The following is a 26,172-nucleotide window of genomic DNA, read 5'->3' as shown; positions in this document are numbered from 1 at the left end:
GAATGCTCCTCCTCCTTGGACCACATGGGAGCAGGGAGTCACTTAACCCACAGACTAATACCTTGCCATTAGAAAAAAGGAGAAAGTAAAATGGGCCTGGCCATGTAAACCAAGAAACTACTAGTGCTGGTTAATCCCAGATACTCAGGAGGCTGAGATCTGAGGATCATAGTTTGAAGCCAGACTAAGCATGACCAAAAAGGCCAGAAGTGGAGTTGTGGCTCAAGTGGTAGAGTGCCATCTTTGAGGGAAAAGCTCAGGGACAGCATACAGATGCTGAGTTTCAGCCCTAAAACACACACACACACACACACACACACACACACACACACACACACACACACAGCCACTAGTGAAAAGGGTTCCTAGGTTGAGCAAGTAACCCTCTTCTAAGCCAAGCCTTTTAAGGTTGAATATCTCCAGCCCTAGAGAGGAGAAGGCAGCAGTGTAAGTGACCTCCAGCCCTAGAGGGGAAAAGGGCAGTGGCCCAGGGTGACAGGTGACCTCCAGCCCTAGTGGGGAGAAGGGTGGTAGCCCAGGGTGGCAGGTGAACTCCAGTCTTTGGGGGAGGAGTGGTGGCCCAAGGTGACCTCCAAGCCAAGAGGGGAGAAGGGCAGTGGCCCAAGGTGATGGGTCACCCCATCACAGAAGCTACAGCCCCTGTGAAGGGCTGGGGCTCTGTCCAGAACTGCAGTGGGCAGCATGCAACAATGGATTTGACTGCTACCTGTGGCTCAATGCTGGACTTGCCCTAGAAATGCCACTCAGACACCAGGTGCAGGCTCAAGACCCCAGTGACCTCCCTGCCACCCACAAAACAGCAAAGCTAGTATTAATGCCCTTCTCTTCCTAGCCTGGCCTCTAGGTTGGAAGCACAGCTGACAGAGCTACTCCAGAAGCGCCAGCCACTGCCATGCGGGCAGGGCCAGGCAGGGCTGGTCTGGGGGAGGCCCTGCTCATGGAGCATAGCATCCCAAGTGAGTAGGGACCCTGAGTGGTATGAAAAGCACTAGGTACTAGGCCCTGACTATAGCCAGACTGCAATAGCAGGGCTGATGGGCTGCTGTCCATCAGCAGACTGAGAATGAAAGAGGCACACAGAGCCCTGGGCCCACTGGGCTACACTGGCCATGTGAGCCAGGCAGCCTGCATCTGTACACAGGCTCACCCCTACATGGGCCATTCCTACCCTGGCCCGCCTGCCTTCTCTCCTGAACCAGGCTCAGCCTTCTCAGAAAAGGGAAGACCAAAGTGTTTGATGTTGGTGCAAGGACAGTCTGAGGAGGGCATGAGCCCTGTTCTAGGACTGGGTGGAGACTGGCCAAGTTGGGGGGATTGGAGAGCCTGATGGATGTGGGCTCACTTGTGAGTCCGAGTGCAGTTCATTTCTGGGAGGCTCACACTGAAGAGTGAAAAGGCAGAGCTGGCTGACACAGGGGCCCTGGAGGCCTGGGAAGACCAGCCCCTTAGCCCCCCCTCCCCTGTCCCCATCACTGTGACCTCTGAGCCTCCACCCAGAGAACAGCACTGGTTCTCCCGGAGACTCTGCCTTCTGCTCTCTCAGCGCAGGCTGAAGCTGTTATAGCACAGACCAAAGAGACCACCAGCCATACCGTTTTTGTTTAAGAAACTGAGAGCAGTGTGGAACCGGATGCTCCTGACCATGCCAGAAAAGATTTCTGTACATGAGGTAAGGAGGAGGTTCTCCTCAGACTTCAATCTCAGAGATAAAATGCAGGTGCTTCTTTCTTTTTGCTTTTGTTTTCTGTTTTGTTCTGGTGTGGAGGATTTAACCCAGTCCTGTGAACGTTAAGCATCAGCCATGCCCTCTAATCTTCTTTTACCTCAAGTGTTCACTTTCCATCTTAACCCCCAACCTTCTGACTTCAGAAACTGTTGAAAGACTAGCTGGTTTTTCAACCCAACTGGTACAATTTGGGGCCCAGGCCAGCAGAGTCCCTAGCTGGCCATGGCCATGACCCCACACTTGTACAGATGAAAATGAGAAGCTACATGGAAAACCAGAAGAACCCTAGAGGTCTTGATAAGGCAGTGAACCAGGCCCCAGGAAGTGTCTGTGAGCTCTAGCTGGCAGTGGAAGAAGGCAGCTGTTCCAACCTGGACAAGCTCGGGCACCAGGCTCCTGGTCCGGTCACGCTTGCTGTCAGTGCTCCAAATGGATGATCTGTAAAAGTCTGGGGCACTAGCTACATCCCTGGAGGGTAACTGCTGCAGTCAAGGTCAACAATGGTCAAAATTAGCAAGTGAAGGACAGAGGCTCAAGCCCCTCTCTCACTGCAGTCCTGTTGAAGGGCTTGGGACAGTCCTGGAATGTGAAGATGAGGGAGAGACCCCAAGTTGGCTGGAAGGACAGGCCAACAGGCCCCCTGCAAGGGGTACCGTGCAGCTCCCTTCCCACCATGCATCCACGCCAGGGTGCAGAATGCTGGGGCTGACACAGCAGCTATTGAAAGGCTGGGGCCCTGGAAGGCCATGCTCCACAGGCCAGAGAGAAAGAAGGTGGCTCAACCCCTGGCCTGCTTGCCCTGTGCCCTGGTCAGCACCCACAGCCCCAGCTCTCCCCAATGTCCTTGCTGTCCAGCTGGATATGGTCGGTACTCTTCTCACTGAACATGGGGCCTCCGTGCCTCACGATGAGCTCGGTGGCCACCCTCATGAAGGCTTCGTCCACGTTGCTCGAGTCCTTGGCTGAAGTCTCGATGGCACACAAGATGTCGTAGTGTTCTGCTAGGCTCTGTGCCTCAGCCAGCGGAACCTCCCGGAGCTCAGCAAGGTCCAACTTGTTTCCTGTAGAGAAAAGCCAAGTATAGGGGTAGCCTGGGAAAGCCTAGAAGCCACCCTGAACACCCTTCAAGGTGAGCACCACCCTGCAGAGCCACCCTGAAGGCTCACAAATGTCCTCTCCTTGGCCTGCTAAAGCTAAACATTTCTGAATATAGCAACCCATCTTTCTTAAAATAGTCTTTCTTATTTAAACAAAAATGGGTTCTCATTTGGCTGTCCAGACCAGCCTCCACTCCTGGACTCAAGAGCACCCTACCAAGGGCTCCTGAATAGTTGGGTACCACAATGGCCAGGTGCCTTTCTATTGTAAAGATCTTACTCTAGTCTTTCAATCTCTTATTTTGCCTTTTTCAGCTGCTTGTTTTTGCAGTGCTAGGGATACATGCCAGGCTTATCCTTGAAGCTGCCCTGCATCCCTGACTCCCTGCCTCCTCTGAGAAGAAGCCATGTTGTTTGGTGAGAAGCACATGGCACTGTAGAGCTGGAACTCCAGCCTCTGTCCACATGAGCCCTGGTAGGTGATTTCATCTCTGGGTCTTGGGTTCTCAGGCCAATTGTGCCATAATTGACTGTGGAAACATTAGCACTTGGTAGGTACTCCACAAATGTGAACACTACAAAGAAATCTGGCGTTGCTATTTTTTTTCTTTGCTAGAAGTTCATAACTATTATTTATTCTCTATTTTCTTTTAGATTTTTTTACACTTAATAAGTTTTTTTCTCTTCATGGTGAAGATTGAGCCCAGGGCTTTGGAAACACTTGCTTATACACTAAGCTATACTGAGCTATACTCCCAACTCCTGGGGGTTTTACTTTTCTGACAATAACAGCATAGGCTACCTGAGAGTATGTTAGTTCTTCTAAGGGGAGAGGTGTTTTCACTGCTATCTATACAAGCTGTTAAACTATTACATGACCTAATTTCTAGAAGAATACTTTTTAGTCTCTAAGTGTTTGCAATGTGGTTACAGGGAGAGAAAAAATTAAGAACTTGTAAAGATCCACTCCTTGTTAATTTTAAACCATCAAATTTTTCTGGATCCTGGTGTCAACAAACTGGAGAATGGCCACCACATATAAGCCTTTTGACCAATTATAAATATAAACACGTACCAGTTATTTGATGCCTACAAGGAAATGTATTTTTGAGACTTTCCGTTGTTTTTAAAAAAAAAAAAAAAACTGGGGGTGGGGGTGGGTGGTACCAGTCCCGGGACTTGAACTTAGGGCCAGGGTGGTATCCCTGAGCTTTTTTGCTCAAGACTAGTATTCTACCAACCACCTGAACCACATACTTCCAGCTTTTTGGTAGCTAATGGGAGATCAGTCTCATGGACTTTCTTGCCTAGGCTGGCTTTGAACCATGATCCTCAGATCTCAGCTTCCTGAGTAGTTGGGATTCCAGGTATGAGCCACTGTTGCCTGGTTTGAGGTTTTGTATTTCTGAAATGGGGTCTTACTATGCTGCCCAGGCTAGACTCACACTGCTGGGACGTGGTAATTTTCCTGCCTTATCCTCCTTAGTAGATGTGGGCACCATCATAGGATTAGAGGATTGTAGGCATGAGACACTGGTACCCAGCTTCTGAGTTGCTTTCTAAGGAAATGTATTTTTATATATGAAAATACTATTCCTATATAATTTTACATACCTGTGTTTTATAGATTCATGCAGAGGAAATAGTTTGGTGTCTGAGATTAGTCCCCAAGTAATATAAGGGAAAGGAGTGACCAAGATGAACTTAACTGCCAATTACCAGAAGCAGAGGAGCAGGCACTGGAGACCTACTTTTTACACTATGTAAAATGCACTATAGTAGAATGTTTCCTAGAAAGGTCCTATATAAGAAATGTGGTTGGCTCAAGTGATAGAGTGCTAACCTTGAGCAGAAAAGCTCCAGGGTAGTACCTAAGCACTGAGTTCAAGCTCCAGAATAGGCACACACATGCATACGCAGGCAAGCAGGCACACACACATACAACAGAGGAGTGATTGGGCCAGATAAGGCCAGCTCTGTTCCTGCCAAGGAGCTGGGTCTGGAGTATACCTCCATACCCCTTGGAAAGCAAGGAATACTGGCAGCATAAATAGGAAAATCATGCTCCAGGCCAGCCTAGGCAAAAGTGAAGGATCTATATGAAAAATATCTAAAGCTAAAAAGGATACAGGTGTGACTCAAGTGTTAGCATGCCTATCTAGCAAGCATGAGACCCTGAGTTCAAGCCCCAGTATTGCCAAAAAACAAAAACAAAAACATACATCCCTGGGCCCTACCCTCCTGATTGAAGTAAAGCCCACCATCTGTATTTTAACAAGCCTTCTAAGTGGTTCTGAGACCCACAAACAATTGAGCATTCACAAGGTAGTTTGGACACAGAAAGCCACTGAGTTGTGCTCAGCAAAACTCAAGTCAAACTCCACATCGCTGTGCTAACAGGCTGTGTGGACTTGGATAAACTGCTCCACTTCTCTGAATCTTACCTTATCTCATTGACAAAGAGGAACCATGGCTAGGTGAACTAAATCTCACATCAACCCTGAGCACAAACACAGTGACCCTGTGCAAGGGTTTGGTCTGCCACTCAAAGTGGAGCACAGGCTGCAGTCCAACTGCCACATGAAGCATAAGAAGGTAGAAACTCAACTATGCTGTTTGGTGGGGGAGGTGATGAGGGGTAGAGATCTCCAGGATAGAATCCCCACTACTGGATCTGGTGGCTTTATAAGATGAGGCAGAGAGACAAGACAAGCACACACATGTGCTTTCTGTTTCCTGTCATGTGACCAGTGCTGCCTGGGATCTGCCAGCAAAAAGGCAATCGCTAGACACAGTCCTTTGCCTTGGACTACAGGGCAGGAAGCCAAAATAAGCCTCTTTTCTTTATAACGCAGTCTGTGGTATTGTTTTATTAACAACTGAAAATAAACTAAGTAAGACATGTGGGCTGCAAATTTCAGCTCCCCTTCTGTCCATTTATTTATTATTTATTTATTTATTTACTTACTTACTTATTATTGCCAGTCCTGGTCCTTGGCCTGAGCACTGTCCCTGGCTTCTCTTTGCTCAAGGCCAGCACTCTGCCACTTGAGCCACAGTGCCACTTCTGGCCATTCTCTATATATGTGGTGCTAGGGAATCGAACCCAGGGCTTCATGTATACGAGTCAAGCACTCTTGCCACTAGGCTATATTCCCAGCCCTCTAATTTCAATTTTTAACTAACTTTAAAGTGATTAGTAGTGGGCTGGGAATGTGGCTTAGAGGCAGAGTGCTTGCCTAGCATGCATGAAGCCCTGGGTTCGATTCCTCAGCACCACATACACAGAAAAAGCCAGAAGTGGTGCTGTGGCTCAAGAGGTAGAGTGCTGGCCTTGAGCAAACAGAAGCCAGGGACAGTGCTCAGGCCCTGAGTTCACGCCCCAGGACTGGCAACAAAAACAAAACAAAGTGATTAATGGGATTAGTATCTACCAACTCATGTTGAACCTGAAGCTCACTCCTGTATGGCTAAGCTCAGCACTCCTGCACTTGAAAAGGAGAGAGAGGCAAGGAGAGAGAGGCAGAGACACAGAGGGATGAGCTTTATCATCCCAAGGCCTCTTCTAGCCGTCCAAGGTTACCAGCTCACCGATCAGCAGTTGCACAATGTTGGAGCCTGCGTACTTCCTCACATCCTCAATCCAGTGAGGCACAGACAAGAAGGAGCTCCTCTTGGTGATGTCATATGCGAGGATGGCCCCATTGGCACTTCGGTAGTAGCTCTGTGTGATGGTTCGGAATCGTTCCTGGCCAGCTGTGTCCCAGATTTGCAGCTGGAGAAAGAGGGAATCTTGGGTGAACTCAATGTTGTGTGTGGAACACAGGAATAACGACCCATGCCTACAGCAGCATTTTCAATGGCCTTCAGAGGCAGGTAGCCCACAAGAACAAACTTTCTGGGGCTGGGGATATGGCCTAGTGGCAAGAGTGCTTGCCTTGTATACATTAGGCCCTGGGTTCGATTCCCCAGCACCACATATACAGAAAATGGCCAGAAGCGGCACTGTGGCTCAAGTGGCAGAGTGCTAGCCTTGAGCAAAAAAGAAGCCAGGGACAGAGCTCAGGCCCTGAGTTCACGGCCTAGGACTGGCCAAGAAAAAAGAGGCAGAGATCTGAGGATCATGGTTTGAAGCCAAATCAGGCAGGAAAAGTCTGAGACTCGTCTCCAATTAATCACCAAAGAAAGCCAGAAGTGGCGCTGTGGCTCAAGTGGTAGAGTGCCCAGGCCCAGAGTTCAAGCCCCAAGACTGGCATGGCATAGAAAGAGGGAAGAAAGGGAAAGGGAGAAGGGAGGGAAGAAAGGCAGGCAGGCACAACAATTATGAAGAAAGAAAGTGGATATGAAGGAAAGGCAGGCAGCTTGTCTCAGAACCCCAAGGTATTTGGGAAGGTGGGGGGAGGCTCTAAGGAACCTGGGACGTTGGAGGAAAGGCTGTAACAGATATATCTAAAATGAGTCCTCCAAGGGCCCACCTTCCCTCAACACTGGGCTCACAGCCATGGCTGCTAAACAGCAAGAGCAACCTGTAGCTGCACCTAACAGCCACCGCCAGGGTACGATGAAGCAGTGCTGGCCACACTATAGGCACACTGGATCCTGGTCAAGCCTAAGGCCTCTCTAGCACTAGGGTTCCCAACCAGCATGGTGGTGACCATGCTGGGCTGGGGACAGTAGGTGATAGGTGGAGTCTTTCCTTGACGTGAGAGACTGCTTCCATTAGATCACACAGCTTGGCCAAAGTGAGGGGCTTGAGGTCTTTATTTAACAAATGTCCACCAGTGCCCTCTAGAAGCCTCCTCCTGAGTATAGGCTGTGGAAAAGAGGGGCTTACATGTGGAAAGAGGTGTGCTGAGTTGTTTTAGAAGGAATAGCCTGCAGGATGAATCTCTGATATGGCAGAGGAAGAGGCTGGACAAGTGGGTCCAGCAGACCACACCACCCATAAACTGAAAGCCTGTCATCATTTGATGGCTTACGCACTCCAGATAAAACTTTTTTTTTTTCTTTTCATTTTTTCTCTCAGTGCTGGAGATGAAACTCAGAGCTAGGCAGTGCTCTACCACTGATCTGTGCTCCCAGCTCTCTGGGTACTTAGTACTCCAAGTAGGGGAGACCTTCTTATCTGCCTTCTAACAAGCTGAGGCTTCCAGCTGTTCCTGAAGGCAGGTCCCCTTACCCTCACTTCCCCTGCTATGATGGAAGTAGAGAGTTAAAGCACTGAGGTGTGGTGTACCGCATAAAATCTCTTTCCTGAAATTTCTACTTCTCCCTTGGCTATGAGAGACTCCAAGAGAACCCGACCCCGCAGGGCTCATGGTGCCCACTTGCTCACACAGGGCAGCACAAGGTGATACATAAGGTTCACTAGCCTAGGACCTAGAACCTAAGGCCTCACTGCCATATCGGAGGGGAGGGCAAAACACAAAAGACACAGGCCAAAGAGGAAAAAATTATAAGAAAAAGGAATTTTGTATTTACTCTCTGACTTTCCATCTCTGGGGTTCCTTAATCCTTGCATGGGTCTGAGTTTCTGCTAATGTTTAGTCTTTTTTTTTTTTTTTTGCCAGTCCTGGGGCTTGAACTCAGGGCCTGAGCACTGTCCCTGGCTTCTTTTTGCTCAAGGCTAGCACTCTGCCACTTGAGCCATAGCGCCCCTTCTGGCTTATTTCTATATATGTGGTGCTGGGGAATCGAACCCAGGGCTTCATGTATACGAGGCAAGCACTCTTGCCACTAGGCCATCTTCCCAGCCCTAATGTTTAGTCTTGAACACTGGAGGGCAGCTTTAGCCTTACTTGTAACAGTACACATCTTCCAGGGAACTTTTGTCTGCTATCATTTTTTGAAATTGTCTTTATTTCGCTCTTCCCTCCCCCACCTCCCCACCCCCGGGCCTTAACACTGTCCCTGGCTTCTTTTTTTGCTCAAGGCTAGCACTCTGCCACTTGAGCCACAGCGCCACTTCTGCCCATTTTCTATATATGTGGTGCTGGGGAATGGAACCCAGGGCTTCAAGTATACCAGGCAAGCACTCTTTGCCACTAGGCCATATTCCCAGCCCCTCACTCTCTCCTTAGAGGGATTCTTTTGCTTAATGCAGACAGCAGCACTGAAACTTCCTTCTAGCACTTTTCAGCCATCTTGTGACCTTTGTTATTCTGAGAAGTTACTTGTTATGTATATTGATGTTCCCCAGTACATGGTATATCCTTTTCACTGACTGCTTTCTAGATTATCTCCCATATTTAAATTTTGTTTTTCTGTTGGTCTAGGGGCCCTGAGTTCAGGGACTGGGTGCTGTCCCTGAACTCTTGCTCAAGACTAGCACTCTAGGGCTGAGAATGTGGCTTAGTGGTAGAGTGCTCACCTAGCAGCATGCATGTTTTTCACATCAGGCTCCTCACACCTCTCTTTCTTAGCCTCAGCTTCCTACCTCTCTCAACTTCTGCTGCCACTCTGGTCTCCATCATCTCTGTTCCCTGTTATTTCTGTTCTCTCATTACAACTGCCACTTTCACTATCTTCCATTACCAACTCAGTCCACTCTACAAATGGTAAAGATCAAAAGAAGACGAAAAGGGCTGGGGATATAGCTTAGTGGCAAGAGTGCCTGCCTCGGATACACGAGGCCCTAGGTTCGATTCCCCAGCACCACATATACAGAAAACGGCCAGAAGCGGCGCTGTGGCTCAAGTGGTGGAGTGCTAGCCTTGAGCGGGAAGAAGCCAGGGACAGTGCTCAGGCCCTGAGTCCAAGGCCCAGGACTGGCCAAAAAAAAAAAGAAGACGAAAAAAGACTACTCAAGAGAAGCCTTTTATTGGGCCTAGTGTTGCAATGCCAGGAGCAGCACAAAAAGTAATCTCCTGCCTCCAGGTGAGCCCTACAGTCTGCTTTAGGAACACAGAAAGGTATGTGATAAAGGGGTGTGGCAAGTTTTCAGAAGGGCTGTGTTTGCACCAAGCACAGGCCTTCTGCCAGGACAGCAGGACAGTGTTCTCCCTCTGGCCTGGATGGAAATGGCTGCTGGATCATCTATAGTTCACCAAGGCTTGTGATGGTAAAAAGTCCAAAGCAAGTTATTTGAAATACTCATGGTTGGAATAGTGCCTTTGGGAGTTGGAGTTGTGCTTCAGCAACAAGCAGCCATGGCTGCAGTGTCGCCTCATGGATTCAAGGCAGCTGTACTGCCAATGAGAGCAGACTGGCTGGCTGGCTGGATGGATGGATGGATGAAAGTCCTGTGCTGAAGGCACAGAGAGGTTCTAACCGCAGTCAATTAGGGAAAGGTGGGTCACTCTGATCTATCTCAGACCGAGAACAAATGTTGATGAGAAAGGTGAAATCGTACTGGCAGAGGGTACATAAGGTAGGGATGAAGTGGCCTGAATACTCTAGGGTTTCTTGGGGGACACAGTTGCCCTCCAAATTCATTCGGCCAAGCCCAGAAAGGTGATGCTGCCTGCACCAGGAGGGAACCAGATGAACATGGAGAGCTGTAACCTCTTCAACATTATCACGCCCATCAGGAAAGCCTCTCTGACTTCCTTGGTCCTCAGAGCTTCCACAGTTCATTAAACCCCAAGTCTTTTGTTTTTCCAAAATTCCTCATCTGCAAAAACCCCATCTATGCAGACAGGGATATTCCAGGACCAAAATATATGAACCCTCCTGTATCCTACTATTTGATCATTGGATAGCAACCTACCCCAGGGGCCTCAGCCCAGCCTTGGGCTCTCCCAATCATCTTCCTCCTCCAATCTTCTCTGTATAGGCATAAACTCTCAAGAACAAACAATGGTAAACCATCTCCAGGGGCTCCCAGACACAGCTGACCATTTTGCTTCCAGTTGCCTTCAGGTGGCCTTGCCAGCAGGTAGGCCTGGGAATTTTCCATAGCCTGGTCTCCACCACACTCCAGCCTTGAAGAGCTTACAGTCCTGGGTCCATCTGACACCCTCCAGGCAGGTACCTAGACAAACACCTGCCATTCCTCTTGCACCTGTGGCCCTGCACCCACACAGCTACGGCATCCAAAGCTTTAGAAACAGAGGAATTCTCACTGACTATATATACTACCAAGTTCAGAGCTAGATGAATGAAAAACTGCCCTATATCTAAACATACTGTAATAATATTTCAGAGCAGCATTTTTTTTTCAGAAATCTATGCTTCCAAAAAGAAAAAGCAAGTAAAGAGCAAAAAAAAAAAAAAATAGTACTTGGCTGGGGATATGGCTTAGTGGCAGAGTGCTTGTTTAGCATGCATGAAGCCCTGAATTTGATTCCTCAGCACCACATGAACAGAAAAGGCCAGAGTGGCACTGTGGCTCAAGTGATAAGAGTGCTATCCTCAAGCAAAAGAAGCTTAAGGACAGCACCCTGGCCCTTGATCCCCAGGACTGGCAAAAAAAAAAAAAAAAGAAGAAGAAGAAGAAGGGGGCTAGGGATATGGCCTAGTGGCAAGAGTGCTTGCCTTCTATACATGAGGCCTCGGTTCAATTCCCCAGCACCACATATACAGAAAATGGCCAGAAGTGGCACTGTGGCTCAAGTGGCAGAGTGCTAGCCTTGAGCAAAAAGAAGCCAGGGACAGTGCTCAGGCCCTGAGTTCAAGCCCCAGGACTAGCAAAAAAAAAAAAAAAAGAATAAGAATAGTACTTTATCAGACATCAACAGCAAGGAAGCAACATCTTCAAAATTCTGAGGAAATTATTGTGTACTTAGATTTCTATCTTTAGCTAGGCTGACATGAAAATTAAGGAAATAAAGTTAATTTGAGTATGTGGTTATTGAAAGTTTATCAGGTAGTAGGTAGTGAAAAATCTTTATAAGGCCTAATAAAAAATTTTTAAAGTAAAATCCCAAAATAGAAAATAAAGTGAGGCTTAGTATGAATAAACTGGGTCAATAAAGTGTGTTTGTTTGGTTTTGGTTTTGTTGCCAGTCCTGGGGCTTGGACTCAGGGCCTGAGCACTGTCCCTGGCTTCTTTTTGCTCAAGGCTAGCACTCTGCCACTTGAGCCACAGCGCCACTTCTGGCTTTTTCTATATATGTGGTGCTGTGGGCTTCATGTATACGAGGTGAACACTTTACCACGAGGCCATATTCCTAGCCCAATAAAGTGTGTTTCTGAAGGAGATATAAAGACATGGGACACTCATTTTGGACCAGAGAACTGCTAACACTATGTCAGACTCTAGTGGATTGGTAACTAGTTCTAATCATAACATCCTGCCACAAGAGAACACTAGTTTAAAAACATTTCAATTGATTTAAACATTTCTCAAGGGGCAAACTCTGAAAAGAACAACACCCATCTACACACTTAGGCTCTTGGCTGTTATTTCTAGCCACACTCTGTATTTCTCTTTTGTTTTGTTTCTGCGGTAGTTATCACTGTTGCCCAGACTGGCCTTGAACTCCTGGGCCCAAGGAATCTTCTTGCTTTGGCTTCTTAGTAGTTTGGGACCACTGCATACAGCTTAAAAACTCCACATTTGGTATGATGTCATCTTGTGATCACTCATGAACACACAGTGAAAAATCTCTACGAATTAATGCATACATACCTCACTGAAGAATAGTTTCCCATGTTTTGGGGAAAAAGTAAAGGTGGAAGCACACAAACGGAGGGAGGATGAGCAAATGCAAACATTATAGTCAATGCACATTACATACAAATTGAACTATGTAACTTGATGGTAGAGATGGAAGGGAGAATAATAGGGAGAATAATGGAATGGGTGACACTGATCAAGAAGCATTATACTCATAACCTGATTTATGGAATTGTAACCTCTTTGTACAACTACTTAATAATAATTTTAAAATAACTATCCTCCCTTTTTCCAATAGAAGGGGAGTTTGAGAGCCAAAGTGGTAAGAATAGAGAAGACACTGAGTGATGTCTATGTACAAGCTGTTAGTGACACAGGGTCCTTATCAGGATTTCATTGGTTTCTGTTCTGAACAACAGAACACCAGTTAGTAGGCCAGTCTAAAGGTAAGCATTTTCACCAGGCATGGGTAGCTCACACCTGTAATCCTAGCTACTCAGGAGAGCTACTCACTGAGATCTGTGGATCACATTTCAAAGCCAGCCAGAGCAGAAAAGTTTGTGAGAATCATCTCCAATTAGCCAGCAAAAAAAGCTGGAAGTGGAGCTATGGCTCATGGGTAGAGCCTTAGCCTTCAGCAAAAAAGCCAAGTGAGATCATAAATACCTGGGTTCAAGACCCAGTACTGAAAACAAGAAGCAGTGCTGTGACTCAAAGGGGTAGAACACTACCCTTGAGTGAAATCACCAAGAAACAGAATTCTGGCCATGAGTTCAGCCCCAAGACCAACAACAACACAACAACAACAACAAAAAATAAAATCCAAAATAAAATCCACAAAACCACATTCTTTCTTTTTTTGGCCAGTCCTGGGGTTTGGACTCAGGGCCTGAGCACTGTTCCTGGCTTCTTTTTGCTCAAGGCTAGCACTCTGCCACTTGAGCCACAGCGCCACTTCTGACCATTTTCTGTATATGTGGTGCTGGGGAATCGAACCCAGGGCCTCATGTATATGAGGCAGGCACTCTTGCCACTAGGCCATATCCCCAGCCCCAAAACCACATTCTTGAACGAAAGTTGCCAATAGGAAAATCTGATGGAATTCTGCATAGAAGCTTTGAAAAACTAATGAAATGCTAAGAAATCTCTACCTATAACTTTATGAAATCTCTCTTCTGTCTATTGGTGTGCAAATAACTATGTAAAAAACAAATGGATGTATATAGTTTGTATGATTTTTGAAAATTTTATTAAATATTGGAAAAGTAAAAAAAAAAAAAAAAAAAAGGAAGACCCAGTACTGGCACATATGCATATGCACACGCACACACACACACACACACACACTTTCAAGTAAAATAAAATGATCTATAAAATTAGTCTTGACATTTCTTGGTTGTTAGTTCTTTTGTGTGTTATGTATGCTGGAAGTGTTGCAAGGCATAAAGCTGCAAAGAGGAAGCTCCTGACTAGGAGCCAGAGGCTAGGATCTGGTTTACTCCTAGTCACATGCAGGCCCAGAGTGTCCTGAAAATCAAACAGAGCATTGCATAAGGAAAGTGGTAAAAATCAGTAATACGTGAACACCTGAGAGCAATTTTCCTCTTGCTAAGAACTCTTCATGCCCATAGCACCAAAAGAAAACCATACAGCCTCAGGAGAGGTATATAAGGTCAATGGGAAGCAAAGAAAACCTACAGAGTTTAAGAACACAGAAAGGAAATGAATACAGACAAGGGGATGCCCTAATGCCCATGTAAAGCCACAAGGTTCTTGAAGTCCATCTGTGACTTTACCTCCCCATTATCCCTCACTGGTTTCAAGTTACTGCCCAAACCCCCTCTAGTGCTAACACAATCACTGGAATCCAATTTCTTATACAGAAAACCATCTGTGGACAGGTAAGGCAGATATGACTTTCCTCACCTTATTTTCAGGGCAACAACTCAGTGAGTGACCTACTCACATCACCTAGCAAGTAGGCTAAGTACATAAGCTTCCTGACTCTCTTTCCCACCCTCTCTTCAGGGACTTAGGCACCAACATTACTTCCCATCCACTGATGAGCCACAGGGCCAGGTCCTTAAAGGCACCTTATAAAACCTTAAAGGGGTTTTGCAGGTAAAAGAGACCGGAAGAGGTGACATCACATGTCCAAGGCCATATAGCAAAGCCAAGGCTCCAGCATGGTGTCGTGAAGCTCTGAAACTGGCCTTCTTTCCTCTAGCTTCCACTATGCACTGCATCAGAGTTTTAAGAAACCTCGAGGGGTTGGAGGTGTGGTTCAGTTGAAAGAGCTCTAGCCAATGAGCAAAAGTGCCAGGTACTGAGTCCAAGTCCAGGTCTCAGACCAAAAAGAAAAGGAAAGAAAAAATAAGAAACCTCCAAAGCAAGGGTCTTTGCAGTGAAAATAGTTGCCATTAGAATTAAGAACAGATTTCTTCACTTAAGTAGCTTGAACCAGAATGTCTTTCTTACTTAATAATCTTGTTGCTATTTCTGATCAAAAGTGAAAAGTTGAACTTTCTTATCCAAATAGGAAATGTATACAAGCAAAGCTAGACTCAAGTGGAAGGAGAAGCCATACTTTAAAAAAAAAAAAGTTTAAAAATGTACGGTATCGGGTGGCTCACTCCTGTAATTCTAGCCACTCAGTAGGCTGAGATTTGAGGATCACGGTTCAAAGCCAGCCAGGCAAGGAAATCTGTGGGACTCATCTCCAATAAACCACCAAAAAATCAGAAGTGAAGCTGTGGCTCAAAGTGGTAAACTGGCAGCCTTGAGTTAAAAGGCTCAGGGACAGCACCAAGGCCCTGAGTTCAAGCCCCATGACCAACTAATAAATAAAAATTTAAAAATCCAAGTTGTAGTTCAGTTAGAGCACTGAACTAGCATGCATTAGTCCGTGTTCTAACCTCAACACCAAAGCACACACACACACACACACACACACACACACACACACACACACACACACTTCCTTCACCGTCCCCTGCCCCTTCTTTTGGAAGTACCAGAAGCAACTACCAAAACCAAGATGACATGTAGGGCTAAGGGCAACCAAGGCCAAAGGTCCTAAAATCTGGATGCCCAGATCCAAGGGCACAAACTTTTACCTCTTTGAAGAACAGATCTTCAAACAGTACATTAAAAAACAGAAACAAAGAAACAAAACCAAAAAAACCTCATTTCTACATCTTGGAGTTCATTTCAATTAGCATCATTTTATATGGTAATATACACATAGCTATTGAGCTATTGTGACCTCTGCTAGGACTATCCTAGGCCTATACTAATTACTACAAATGAGGGAAACCATGGAGCCTACGTTTCTTTGGGTCTGGCTTACTTCACTTAGTATGATTTTTTTCCAAGTCTTTCCATTTACAAATGGGGGGAATGTCATTCTTTCTGATGGAAGCATAGAATTCCATTATGTATATATACCACATTTTCTTTTTTTTTTTTTTTTTGGCCAGTCGTGGGCCTTGGACTCAGGGCCTGAGCACTATCCCTGGCTTCTTCCCGCTCAAGGCTAGCACTCTGCCACTTGAGCCACAGCGCCGCTTCTGGCCCTTTTCTGCATATGTGGTGCTGGGGAATCGAACCTAGGGCCTCGTGTATCCGAGGCAGGCACTCTTGCCACTAGGCTATATCCCCAGCCCCCACATTTTCTTGATTCATTCATCTACTGAGGGGCATCCGGGTTGGTTCCATATCTTAGCTGTGGTAAATAATGCTGCAATGAACATAGTTGTGCTGTTAGCTTTAGTGTGGCCTTGCTTGTGTTTGGGTAAATGCCCAGGAGTGAGACTGCTGGATCATAGGGGAGCTATATGCTTAGTCTTTTTTTTTTTTTTTTTTTAAACATCCCTGGGGCTTGGATTCAGGGCCTGAGCACTGTCCCTGGATTCTTTTTGTTCAAGGATAGCAAGTCTACCTCTTGAGCCACAGCACCACTTCTGGCTTTTTCTGTTTATGTGATGCTGAGGAATTGGACCCAGGGCTTTGTGCATGCTAGGCAAGCACTCTACCACTAAGCTGTATTCTGAGCTATGTTTAGTCTTTTAGAGAACCTCTATACTGCTTTTCAGAATGGTTGAATTTCTTTTTTTTTTTCCTTTTTTTATTCCCTGTTGTCACTATTTTTTATTTTGGTACCCTGTGTATTGTACATACAATATATACAATAATATAACAAGATGGTGAGACAAAGGACAAAGGGTGAGCCAATGCAACAGTGATATAAGACACTATGTTGGGGGCTGGGAATATGGCCTAGTGGCAAGAGGACTGGCAAAAAAAAAAAGTCACTATGTTGGAAGTGAACTTTACAGTATGGGGGTATGGGGGGGGAGTGGGGGGATATGGAAGAAAATAATGGAGGGGATAACACTGTTTGACAAGAAATGTACTCATTACCTTACTTAAGTAACTGTAACCCCTCTGACATCACCTTTACAATTAAATTAAATTTTAAAAAAGAGAGAGAGAACAGATCTGGCAGTACCTCAACAAATGGGCAGCTAGCCTGACAGCTGAGTGAGGAGTAAGATTCTAACAAGGCTGACCTAGGTTGCAGCAGGCTTGTGTGCCTGGTGATTTAAAAAAGTGACTTTACATAACAAGCCTTTTTGTGTCCCAGATAAAAGGGAGTACCACAACATTCACAAGGGTTTAAGGCTTGTGAGCCGGTGGGGATTTTCTGGGTGGGGGACAGTGTAACCAGAGAAGTAAGGGGGGGGGGGGAGGCAAGCTAAGACATATGATGTGTCTTCTAGGGAGGAAAGTGGTAACAACAGCAATAATCAAATTAATCCAAATACTAGTTTATATTATAGGCATTTGGTTTTCTTTATAATTTCAGGATAAACAAGAAATAGGTAACACAGATTGCTTCTGTTTAGAGTAGCTTAGAGGACAAAGGAAAAGAAGGAAATTTTTTTCCTATGTATCCGTTTAAGTCTTCCAAATTTTGGAACTTGAACCATGTAAATGAACTATCTATTCAAAATGACATCAAGGGGCTGGGGATATAGCCTAGTGGCAAGAGTGCCTGCCTCGGATACACGAGGCCCTAGGTTCGATTCCCCAGCACCACATATACAGAAAACGGCCAGAAGCGGCGCTGTGGCTCAAGTGGCAGAGTGCTAGCCTTGAGCGGGAAGAAGCCAGGGATAGTGCTCAGGCCCTGAGTCCAAGGCCCAGGACTGGCCAAAAAAAAAAAAAAAAAAAATGACATCAAGGGGCTGGGAATATGGCCTAGTGGTAAAGTGCTCACACATGAAGCCCTGGGTTCGATTCCTCAGCACCACATATATAGAAAACACCAGAAGTGGCGCTGTGGCTCAAGAGGTAGAGTGCTAGCCTTCAGCAAAAAGAAGCCAGGGACAGTGCTCAGGCCCTAAGGCCACGCCCCAGGACTGGCACATAAAACAAAAAACAAAAACAAAAACAGAATCAAAATGACATTAAGGAGGCTAGGCACCAGTGGCTCATGCCTGTAATCCTAGCTAGTCAGGGGGTTGAGATCTGAGGATCAAGATTCAAAGCCAGCCCAGGCAGCAAAGTCTCCCAGACTCTTATCCTCAATTATCCATCAGAAAACCAGAAGTGATGCTGTGGCTTAAAGTGGTACAGTGTTAGCCTTGAGTGGAATAAGCTCAAGGACAACACAGAGGCCCTGAATTCAAGCACCATTACTGAAAAAAACAGAAAATCAAGAAAATTTTAAATTATTTTAAGCATGTCCACTATTCTTCAAAAACCCTCAGGCCTAGTGGTACAGTGCTTGCCTTATATACATGAAGCCCTGGGTCCAATTCCTCAACACCACATACATAGAAAAAGCCAGAAGTGGTGCTGTGGCTCAAATGGTAGAGTGCTAGCCTTGAGCAAAAAAAAAAAAAAAATCCAGAAACAGTGCTCAAGCCCCAAGTTCAAGCCCCAGGACTGGCAAAACAAAAACAAAATAATCCTCTAAAGCAGGCAGAAAGATTAAGTCCCATTTAAAAGATGAAGAAGCCTGAAGCACCAAACAGAAACTAGAATTACTCAAGGTTGTGGCAAGGATGGAGTAATATCCAAGCCTTCAGACTCCTGACCTAGTGTTCTGTCTTTCAGAGACTCCACAATCAGGAAGACAGCACTCAGATTCACATTACCACTCCAGTCCAGGGAGGTAGAACCAAACAAATATATGAGGGAATGGACAGGAAATCATGACCATGCAAAAAGTTTACTAACTAGCACATCAACATGTGTAAACTGGCTGGCACTATCTAAATACTCTGAGTAATTGATAAATAAAACTTCTGTCAAACACCCAAGGCTACATCTTTCTTTCAGTGAGTACAACAGGGACAAGTGCAGTTTCACTAAATTCACCAACAATCAGAACCCCGTGGTCTACTTCACAGGCTTGGAGTTAATCAGAAAGTGAGGGAGAACAGGGCGTAAGATATCACAAGAAATGTACACACTGCCCTACTATGTAACTGTTCCCTTTTTGCACAACACCTTGTCAAAAAAATTTGTGTTCAATTAATAAATAAGTTGAATTTAAAAAATTTTTAAAAAAAGAAAGTGATGGCAAAAATAAACACTGAGTTCAGCTAGATAGACGCTGTGTTCAAATCCTGGTTTTGCCAATGACCCATTAGAAACCTTGGGTAAGCCAGTCACTTACCTTGGCCTTAGCTTCCTCTTTATAAATACTAACCAATGTACAGATATAGATGAACACCATGTGGCTGTTACCGACCAACTGGATAAGGGAGAGGACAAATCAGATAATTTTAAGTCCAGATAAGTGCTATGATCAGATATTATAAGAGAAAAAATAGGCCTGGGAGATCAGGAAAGTCCTCTCTAAGGAGGCTGTACTCATACTGTAACCCAAAGGATGCAAACAGCAGGTACATAGGGATCTAGGGGCAAAGTATGACAAGCAGGGCAACAGGTACAAAGGTCTTGAGGCAGGAACAATCTTGCATGTTTAAAGGCTAGTGAGGTCAAAAACAGAATGAGAGGCACGGTGAAGAGAAATTAAGTTTGGGAGGCAGATAGGGGCCCATGTCTTCAGGTAAGGTTGGATATTACTCTGGTTGCAATGGCAACCAAGGGGGAAGAAAAGTAATTTAATCAGATCTGTATTTTCAGACCTTTTACATTTAGCAGCAACATTCTTTCTTTTCTTCTCTTTTCTTTTTTATTTTTATTTTTGCCAGTCCTGGCTTGGACTCAGGGCCTGAGCACTGTCCCTGGCTTCTTTTTGCTCAAGGCTAGCACTCTGCCACTTGAGCCACAGCGCCACTTCTGGACATTTTCTGTATATGTGGTGCTGGGGAATTGAACCCAGGGCTTCATGTACATAAGCCAAGCACTCTTGCCACTAGGCCATATTCCCAGCCCAGCAGCAACACGTTAAGCAAATAACAAGTGGAATTTCTTCAACATAGAACTGGTAAATGTGGTAGGGCTTAGACAGGCTAGGAAACTAGTTAAAGCCTTCTGAGGTTCAGCCTTCTTAGCCTTTCCAATTTACCTCAATGTATATCCGCTTCAGAAGAGCTAGTATTCACAGATGATCTGTTTCTAAGGTTCCTTAAGCTCTTATGAAATCCAGCATCAGAGCTGGAGGTATGTTTTAGTGATATAGCTCATGTGCCAGGTCCTGGTGTGTGCAAGGCCCAAGTCAAACCCAGGGCCTAGCATATGAGCTCTCTCCATAAAAAGAATAATAACACCACCACCATCATCATCATCATCATCATCATCATCAACAACAACATGCATTATATATGTAAACTGATTTGTGGATGGTAACTCTTTTGTACACTACTTAAAGATAAAAATATAATTTAAAATAATAAGTGTCCTCCTGTAACAGAACACAGTCGTTCAGCAAGGATAACCACTGTAGTTTTGAAGCCCACTACTCAGCTCTTCTGCCCCCAGGCTACCTACCAAGGAAGCAATTTGGAGGCAACCATAAAGAAAAGAAATAAAGGGCTGCCTAGTCCTACACTGCATAATCAATGCTTGGGGGCTCGGAATATGGCCTAGTGGTAAAGTGCTTGCCTCCTATACATGAAGCCCTGGGTTCGATTCCTCAGCACCACATACATAGAAAAAAGCCAGAAGTGGTGCTGTGGCTCAAGAGGTAGAGTGCTAGCTAGCCTTGAGCAAAAAGAAGCCAGCCCCAGGACAACTGGGGACAACTGGCAACAGAAACAAAACAAATAAACAAATAATCAATGCTTGAGTACACAGTCCACCCTGGGCCCTACTAGGCCCCAGGTTATCTCCACAGGTAAATGGGTACTTTCCTCCTCAGCAGTCTTCCTGACCACAGCCAACCCAGAGCCACTCCAGGCGCATGCCAGCAGCCTTCCAGAAGGACATCACTGCTCTTTGTGCCCCATTTGTACACTGCACTTCCAATATGACTGCTGGCAACATCATGGAGCACACATTCAGCCACAGAACACTGGGGGTGGACCTGAATAACTCAGCTGCCTGCCTGCACCTTGCCCTTTCTTACACTGTAACTCTAAAGATTACAAAAAAGATAGAAGAAGTTTCTGTTTCCCCAGTTACATCTTCTAGAGGCAGTGTGATCATATAAATGCGGTTGGCTTACTTTTTCTCCAAGATGGAGCAGAAGGGAGACAACACCCGGAAATCACCCCAATTTTACAGAAACAAAAACAAAGAGCTACCTAATCCTGGCCAAAGGCAACAATGACCAGGTCTGCAGCCTCATGGACAGACAGGGCCCTGAAAAAATACCCTGGTAGGAGTCTAAAGATTACCATTACCTAGCTCCACTTCTTGAGAACACAGAAACAGGCCCTTCCCTGTGCTGCCCATGCTCTGAAGAGTCCCGGAGCGGCCAGGCATTTAAACGAGAGGTAAAGCACTGGCCTAACTTGTGCAAGGCCCTGGCTTCCATCCCAAGCACTGGAAGAAAAGAAAAGTCCTGATGATCGCGTGAAATTTAAACTATAAACGAACACAAAAGATTTCTCTGCAAGGTGCAATTCAGAAAAGTTACTGAGTGCCTCTCGGAGCAAGAACAAGGATAAATGCTCTGGCCGGTCCAGGTCCAGATTTCCTCCGTTAGGGAGGACTGACACGTTAACAAACTCATTTCATTCATCACAAATATTTATCAAAACACTGCCAGGACACAGTGTCAACCGCACCCTGCCGTTTCTACCCGGGGCTATGGCCACAGCCCGGTCCTCGCCCCCACTTTCCGGCGTCGGTCGTCTCCGTTTCGGTCGAGCTCCGGGAGGAGGCCCAGCGCCGCCCCTCCGAGAAAAAGTTCCGCTACCCGTCACAACAGACGGCCGGGGGCGTGGCCAGGCCGGAAACTCTGACCAGAACTTCGGGACAGGAACTCGGGTCCAACCCGGCCCTACTTCCTGGGCCCGCCTCGGCCTTCCTGGCCGCGAGGAGCCGTTTTTCCAGCCGAGTTCCCCACCGAGGTCCGGGCGCCCCGGAGGGCGGCCACGCAGGCTGCCTCCCGCCTCCCCAGCTCCCGGGGCAAAGTCCCCGCCGGCGTGAGCTAGGGCGGGCGGTCTTCCTGCTCCGCACCCGCCACGACCACCGCCACTACCGGAACCCGGGCGGCGCCTCGAACTTGAGCCCCGCGCGGCCCCCGAGCTGGGCTTGCTCCGGCGGGAGGAGAAGCAGGAGCTGCACCCCGAACCCTCAGCCCAAGGCAGCGCGCCCGCCGACAGGGAGGGAGGGGAGCCCGGGGGAGGGAGGGCAGAGCCCCGCGAACCCCACGACCCACCTTGACCCGCTTGCCCTGGATCTCCAGCGTCTTCATGGTGAAGTCCACGCCGATGGTGCTCCCCTGGCGCTCCGAGAAGGCGCCGGTCTTGAAGCGCTGCACCACGCACGTCTTGCCCACGCTCGCGTCCCCCACGAGCACGAGCTTAAACAGGAAATCGTACTGCTCGTCCTGCTCCGCCGGGCCCGGCCCCGCCATGGCCTCGCCCGGCCCCAGGCCTGCGCGCCGGACGCGGCGCCGGCTCGGGCTCACGAGAGCCGCGGGCAGAACCCGGTAACCTCCGGCCTGCGGGTCACGGACGACGTGGAACCGCCACAGCACCCGAACCGGCGACGCCGCCGGCCGCCGGCCGCGGCCCCGCCCCGGCCCGGAGCCCGCGGACTCGGCTCCGCCCCGGACCGCCCAGGCCGGCCCTCCGCAAAGCCCCAGGCCGGCCCCTACTCCGCCCCGGGCCAGTCCGACGTGGAGCCCGCCGGAGCGCCGCCCTCAGCTCCCTCAGCCCATGACTCCGCCCCCCAAAACGTGCTCCGACACGGCCCTAAGCCACGCCCCCGCCCTATAGCGCCTCCCCCACTCCCCACCCCCGCTCCGTCAGCCCCGCCTCTGCTCCCCACTCAGCACCGGCCCCCTCGCCCTCCTCGCGGCTCCTCCTCCCCTCCCCTCGGCCCCGCCCCTGCCCCGCCCCTGCCCTCAGGTCCTCCCTTTCTCCCCGCGGCACCGCGGTCCCTCGTCCTCCGTGCCGGCTCAGCTCCATCTTGTACTCCGCCCCCAAACAGTCCAACTCCCCGGAAGTCCGCACCCTCTCCAGCCAGCTGGCACCGCCACACGGGCAGGCCCCTCCCACAGGTTGACACCCCCCTTTTTCGTGGCTCTAGGCCCCGTCCCAGCCCACGGCTCTCTAGGCTCGGGCACCGCGTCGTGCCCAGGACCAGGGGATGCCTCTGTAGAATCCTAACCTCCCCAGACCCGTCCTCACCCCGCCCCGCCCCCCCAGGTTCGTGGCGACCCGCTGGTCTCCCTCTCCTCAGGCCGGCTGATGCCTAGACTCACAGTCGGAGCCTGCTCCCGGCACCCGAATGTCCTCCCGGGACCGGCGCCCAGAGAAGAGCTGCAGCGCTCACGCTAACGGGCGTGCAGAATCCCTCTCGGTTCCCACACAGAAGCAGGGGATGCCCGCCCTTGTAGCACACCACAAGGAAGAAGGCTTCAGAGAAGTCAGAAACGAACGAGTGCCCGCGAAGATCCTTGTGGGTAGGAGGGTCCAGCCAGCGCCCTATTTGGTGGAAGACAGAGCCAGAAAGGGGCGGAGAAATGCCACTCCCCAAAGGCAGCCTAGAGTAGTTGCCACCATTTAAGATGAGCTGGATGGGAGGGTGTGGTCAAGAAGGTCAAGAACTAACTCAACCCAAAAAATCATTTGAGCCTGAAGAGAGGAGCAAGGGAGACTTGCAGGCCTCTGTGGAACAGTGAACCAGCTCCTGGGTTGGTCCAGGGAACCAGGGGTGAGAGAAACAGGGTCCTAACACCTGTAAGAAGTTTGAGTAGATCAAATAATATCCGTCTCCCAAAGGGGCTTCCCTGCTTACAAGACAGAAGGGTACTGAAAATGCCCATACCCTTTCATACAGCCCACCTGGAGCATTCTATTTAATTCAATAAATCCGATTAATACCTGCTAGAGGCCAGGTACAGTTCTAGGGCCCTGGAATGGATCTGAACAAAACAGCCATTAGAAAAGGAAAGGTGACCTTCCAGCAGCTTAGGCAGACCATGGAGCACAAGTCATCAACACTTCGCTGGCCAAGTGGATAAGGAGCCAAAGGCCAATTCCATGGTGAGAAGGCAGGATTGTTTTGTTCTGAGTCTGAACTCCTCTCCCATGGAGTTTTCCCATGGGAAAACCCCCAGCAGTTGTAGGCAGGAAACCCCAACATGCCACTGAAAGGCATTCTGAGTCTTGCTTTGGTACATCATGCACATGTGAGGAATTGCAATGGCAAGAAATGGCTTCCCTTCCTAAGCATTAGACTGAGAAGGGATGGAAATTTTCCTGCACTAGACCTGGCTCTGGCTCTGGAGGACTGGGAATACCTCCAGCTCAGCTGTAGCTTGCAGTGAAAGGTGGAAAAGGAATGTAGACAGTGGTAGATGTGTTTAACTGCCTTCTACTTTGCCTTCAGCTGGAGGTAATATGTAAAGGAGTTGGGAGGCAGGCAAGCTGATCTGGACTGGATTTTGTGAAAAGACACCCACCATTTGCATTTGTAGGATACTGAAAGCATAAAACTGGACTGTAGAGAGAGTTGCACAACTCAGGAATTTATAAATTTAATTAAATGTATAATTATAAAAAGCAGACCTTACAGTATGTAAATGATACCTCATCAAAGCTGTTTAAAAAACAAAATCTGCACTTCCTTCCCTTTAGTCGTAAATTCCTGAAAAGCACAGTTGCATTTTATTGAAACGGAAATGTGCTTATTTGAAATGTGCCAGTTCAAAAATATTTAGGAAGTTACATTTTATGTCCAAAATTTGATAGCATGCTTTCCACTTAAAAAAAAAAAACGCCGAGAATTTGCCAGGCACTGACACTCAGGAAGCTGACATTTGAAGATCATAGTTTGAAGCAAGCCGGGGCAGGAAAGTCCATGAGACTCTTATCTCCATTTAATCACTAAAAAATCAGAAGTAAAGCTGTGGCTCAAGAAGTAGAATGCTAGCTTTGAGCACAAAAGCTCAGGGACAATGCCCAGACTCCAAGTTCAAACCCCATGACTAGCTGGCAAAAAGCAAATGCCAAGAATCTAATATTCTTAAAGACAGTTGTAGGTAGGCTGAATGGATGTTAACTGTTGGAGCCTCTGCCACATGATAGCCCATCTAAGTTGGCAGATGGTCAAGACTCTATAACCAGAGTGTGGAGTCAGAGCCCTTACCAGTGGTTAGTGAGATCACTGCATCTGCCCTTCCTGCCTTCCTCCCTGTCTTTCCTCCTTTTCTTCCTTGTTTCTTACTTTTGCTGCATCTTATGTCTATAATTGCCATTACTAAAATATATAGCCTATAACAATATTACCTAGATTTTCTTTGTGTAACAACACTAAGACCAATATTGAAAATGAGCACCCAATCTAAAACAAGTGAAAAAAACACCATGAAGACAGATACCAACCATGAAATCCATGCCCTTAATATAGGAATGATTGTTGTAAAACATTAGAGAACTAGAGCTTGGAATACGGCCTAGTGGTAGAGTGCTTGCCTTGCATACATGAAGCCCTAGGTTCGATTCCCCAGCACCACATATATAGAAAAAGCCAGAAGTGGTGTTGAGGCTTAAGTGGTAGAGTGTTAGCCTTGAGCAAAAAAAGAAGCCAGGGACAGTGCTCAGGCCCTGAGTTCAAGCCCCAGGACAGGCAAAAAAAAAAAAAAAAAAAAAAAAAACAAATCCCATCCCCTCCATGCTTCTGTTGATGGTCTCATGCTAGAGGCCACCTACCTCTCAGAGCCCTTCCTCCAGCCTCCATGGCCATGTGCTCTCCCACTTCCATTGCTACCCAAGAGTAGGCCCATCCTCTCCCAAAATGCCCTGGCTTCTTCCCAGTCTCAACTTCTGGTCCACCTGAAGTCTCCCACCCCCCCACCAAATAAGCCATATAGAAGCTGTCTCACACATACCTGGCTTAGATAATTTCAAGGGTAGCTTCTGACCCTCTAGCAATGCCTGACCAAGACCTAATTTTCCTCCCCATCATCATATATTCCCCTCTTCCTTGAAGCTGTCACCTGATTTCACAACCCCCAAACATGCCAACTAGAGGTGCCCAACCAGAGGGGACTGTGAGCAGCTCCGTCTTCCCACCCCTCACTTCAATGAAGGGAAAACTCATTAAGACTACAGTGACTTGTTAGGTCCCAAGGGGCTACAACAGAAAAGCTTCTAGTGGAGGAATGCAGCACA

The 26,172-nt window shown here is 47.5% G+C and overlaps 1 protein-coding gene and 1 long non-coding RNA gene across 2 annotated transcripts; one reads left to right on the top strand and one right to left on the bottom strand.

Moving 5' to 3' along the window:
- Positions 1-11: 11 nt before the first annotated feature.
- LOC125358882 lies at positions 12-12,925 on the top strand. The gene is made up of 3 exons (XR_007212414.1): positions 12-129; positions 10,134-10,137; positions 12,877-12,925. It is a non-coding gene; the product is annotated as an uncharacterized LOC125358882 (long non-coding RNA).
- Rab43 (RAB43, member RAS oncogene family) lies at positions 1,897-22,612 on the bottom strand. Its single transcript, XM_048356372.1, has 3 exons — positions 22,209-22,612; positions 6,436-6,619; positions 1,897-2,808 (listed from the first exon to the last, which is right to left on the bottom strand). Exons 1-3 carry the CDS (start codon positions 22,404-22,406, stop codon positions 2,558-2,560), a joined length of 633 nt encoding a protein of 210 aa, XP_048212329.1. The 5' UTR covers positions 22,407-22,612; the 3' UTR covers positions 1,897-2,557.
- Positions 22,613-26,172: the final 3,560 nt, after the last annotated feature.

The sequence above is a fragment of the Perognathus longimembris genome, chromosome 10, assembly GCF_023159225.1.
Source record: "Perognathus longimembris pacificus isolate PPM17 chromosome 10, ASM2315922v1, whole genome shotgun sequence".
NCBI lineage: Eukaryota > Metazoa > Chordata > Mammalia > Rodentia > Heteromyidae > Perognathus > Perognathus longimembris.
This window is presented reverse-complemented; position numbering and strand designations above follow the sequence as displayed.